General features: G+C 30.7%; 1 protein-coding gene across 1 annotated transcript; it reads left to right on the top strand.

Annotated features, from left to right (window-relative positions):
• Positions 1-1,050: 1,050 nt before the first annotated feature.
• Positions 1,051-2,592, top strand: Smp_018170 (putative zinc finger protein; the record flags this gene model as incomplete). Its single annotated transcript, XM_018789443.1, has 1 exon — positions 1,051-2,592. The coding sequence occupies one exon, from the start codon at positions 1,051-1,053 to the stop codon at positions 2,590-2,592; it is 1,542 nt and encodes a 513-aa protein (XP_018654886.1).
• Between the last annotated feature and the right edge of the window lie 783 nt (positions 2,593-3,375).

The following is a 3,375-nucleotide window of genomic DNA, read 5'->3' as shown; positions in this document are numbered from 1 at the left end:
CGAAGATTCTAGCAGAATAACATGAATTGATTTTATTTCGTTTGGTTCTCGCTATCTGCTTACAACTTGTGATATTTAAAAACATAATTGCAAAATAGGCTCTAATTACTTATATGAAGGAGTTTAGTTTGAAGTTATTTTGAAGACACATCAGTATAGTATAGCAAGGATGTATTTACATGAAAGCTACAGGCTAATTTTTAAAAAAGAATCCAATAATCTTTTGAGTAAAATCATTTGGATAATGATTTTAACATCAAATGATCAGTTTACTTTAAATTAAAACACCTACACCCTTCGGTTTGAGCACCCGGGTAATATCACAGCCCTCAGACATATCAATGACCTTATTATTATTGTGCGGTGCGTATGTGTTTGCTGTCTCCTTGTACCAATGTTTATGTGTTCAAATAAATAAATACCATAAGAAATTTGGTAATTGATCATTTTTATTTTAGATTTTCTATTTTAGCCTTTGGAAAAATCAAAGTCATACTGATGTTGTTGTTTTTTACTTTGAAGATATCTCCGAGTTATTTAAGTACTTGTTTAAGTAACAATGATTCGTAGAAATTTCCACTAGTCAAATGGATTGTCTCCATTAACGTTTTATACAACAGATTTTTCAAGAATGATTCTTATTCCTAGATAGTTGGTAATCACAGTTACATATTTCTCTTTTCTTTCTTTTTTTTATATTGAAAATCGATTTTAATATAAATTCTACATTTTTATAACCATGGGATTATTATCAGTGTTTTTTGTAAACTGTTATTTTTGTTTGAAAGGATATAACTGAGTTTAATCGACATATTATATGACATGCAAATGAATCACTAAAGAAAATCTATTTTGGGTTATTCATCAAATGAATTCTTGAGGGGAAACAGGAGCCAAGATACTTTAAAATTTTGACTAGATGTTAAGTATTCAATGGAGCGTATTTATTTGTTTTTATTCAATGTAATGGATCATCTTTCTAGATACTACTTATAAATTTATATCTAATAAAAAAACATTTTATTTTATTTTTAGTCTCGAGGAACGTACATGTGCAATCTCTCAGGTTTAACATCACCTACGACTTCGGAACAATGTTCATCTATTGGTAGTAGCTTTCGTACGGAACAATGTAGCGGTAGTACTTCAAGTAATGAATATGAAAGTTTACTCGATTTAGATTTTATTCTTGAGAATAGCGCTACACAAAAAATAAATAATGTATCTAATAATTTATGTAACTGCACTTATTCTAATTCTGTTATGAATGTTAATTATTCTTTTGCTAAATCGCCAGTATCTCAACTACGACCCGTTTATTCAGATGTGATCTGTTCACAGAATTCTAATTCTTATAGAAATTCAAATACAAAGTATTATTATGACCTTGGTTCAAATAATTCACCAATTGAAATAAAACAAGAGCCTATTTTTCCCGAAAATCCTGAATATAAACATTGTTCAGAAATTAATCAAAATAATTCATATAACTGGACTACAAATGTACCAAATAATTGTAACTATAATTCAAATTGTAATGCAGTACTAGATACAAGGCATTATATACAGACTACAAATGATTCAAGAACTGGGGAATTGCAGTCTCAGCATTCTTCCTCTTCTCTTGCTTATATGCCTTCAGTTATTCCAACAACGGATATGCCACCAGTAGATCCATACCAAAACTGTCAGTCAAGTTTACAAAATCAAGAGCAATCTTCTTTACAGTTTTATCCCAATGTTACAAATCTTACTAACACTGTCAATGGTAATATTATGACTGAAAACAATATCTCAGCTGTTTATCTACCACAAAACAATCAAGTTGATCATTCTCAACTTCATCCTATGCCTCCGACGTGTTCCGTTATAAATACCATAAATGATAATAGTACAGTACATGCTGTCAATAATTTGCAAGATTACCGCAGTGCAACACAAAATGCAAGTTATTATATGAATATGTATAAAGTTGATGATACAAATCTTCCAGTGAACACGACTTTTCGAGTACTAGCACCAAGAGCTGTATCACCCACTCAAAATCTTGGATTTGGACCACTAAATACCACATGTGATAATCCTATTTACCGGAACTCTTCATTAGTTTCTACACACATTAATAATATTGGTAGAAATAAAAGTTCAGTTATGGAATTAGGGATTGAATCTCATCAGGATATTGTTGGATGTAACATGGGTGGACCTGGGGAAGTTACGTTAATACCTATGCGTCGGACACGTGCCAATAAAACTAAGGGTGATACTTCAACTAAGGGAACTGGAAGTAACTCCACCGGTAGAACTAAGAAGTCAATAGCTTTAATTCATACTTGTCCTTTTAGCACATGTGCAAAAGCATATTCTAAGAGTTCACATCTAAAAGCTCATATGCGTGTACACACTGGAGAAAAACCTTTTCCATGTGATTGGCCTGGTTGTGCTTGGAGATTTGCTCGATCAGATGAATTAACACGTCATTATAGAAAACATACTGGTGATCGACCATTTCAGTGTAGAACATGTCATCGAGCTTTTGCACGCAGTGATCACCTTACCTTACACATGAAAAAACACCAAAGTGGTAACTAACTGTATACTTAAATAGTTCGTATTATTAGATGTGAAATTATACTGTTTAACAAAACACTGAACACCAATTATACGCTTCCATTAATATAAACCATGGTATTATTATTGCTACTATTGATACTACTACTATTATTATTATCATTATTATTATTATTACTATCATCATCGCCACCGTCATCATTACTATTCTCTTATTCAATTCTCAAGTTTAATCGACATTACATATGTGAACCATAACTTCCTGATTACTAACACTACGTATATACATGGGCAGCATTTTCTAGTGCATTTAGTAGTAAACGAACAAAAAAGAAAACATGTTATTGGGTCATTTGACTTTTTCAAATCATCAGTGTTTTATTCAGTTTGATGTTTATGTAGCTCAACAGAGTTAACATGATAATAATACTACTACTACAACTAATAATAATAGTGATGATGATAATAATATTAGTCAATTTATATATGGTGCACTTTCATTCTCTTCTATTATTTTGAAATGGTCTAATTGGATTTTTAATTGATGAAATGGTCTTTTTTTGCATGAAATACATATCAAGTTACACCTATTGAATATACTAATACACTTATTAGACTATGTTTTTTTTAAAAAAATCTTTTCCATCCCCTTTGTAATAATAATAATAATAACAATAAGACATCATTGTATTTGTGTTTTTGCTAATAGCATGACGACTACTATTAACCTCTCTGTATGTGTTATGTTTCTCTAATGCAATAAATCACAGTAACAATTACAAGTAATATATGTCTGTCTGTGCT

This window comes from Schistosoma mansoni, chromosome W, assembly GCF_000237925.1.
Source record: "Schistosoma mansoni strain Puerto Rico chromosome W, complete genome".
Lineage (NCBI taxonomy): Eukaryota > Metazoa > Platyhelminthes > Trematoda > Strigeidida > Schistosomatidae > Schistosoma > Schistosoma mansoni.
This window is presented reverse-complemented; position numbering and strand designations above follow the sequence as displayed.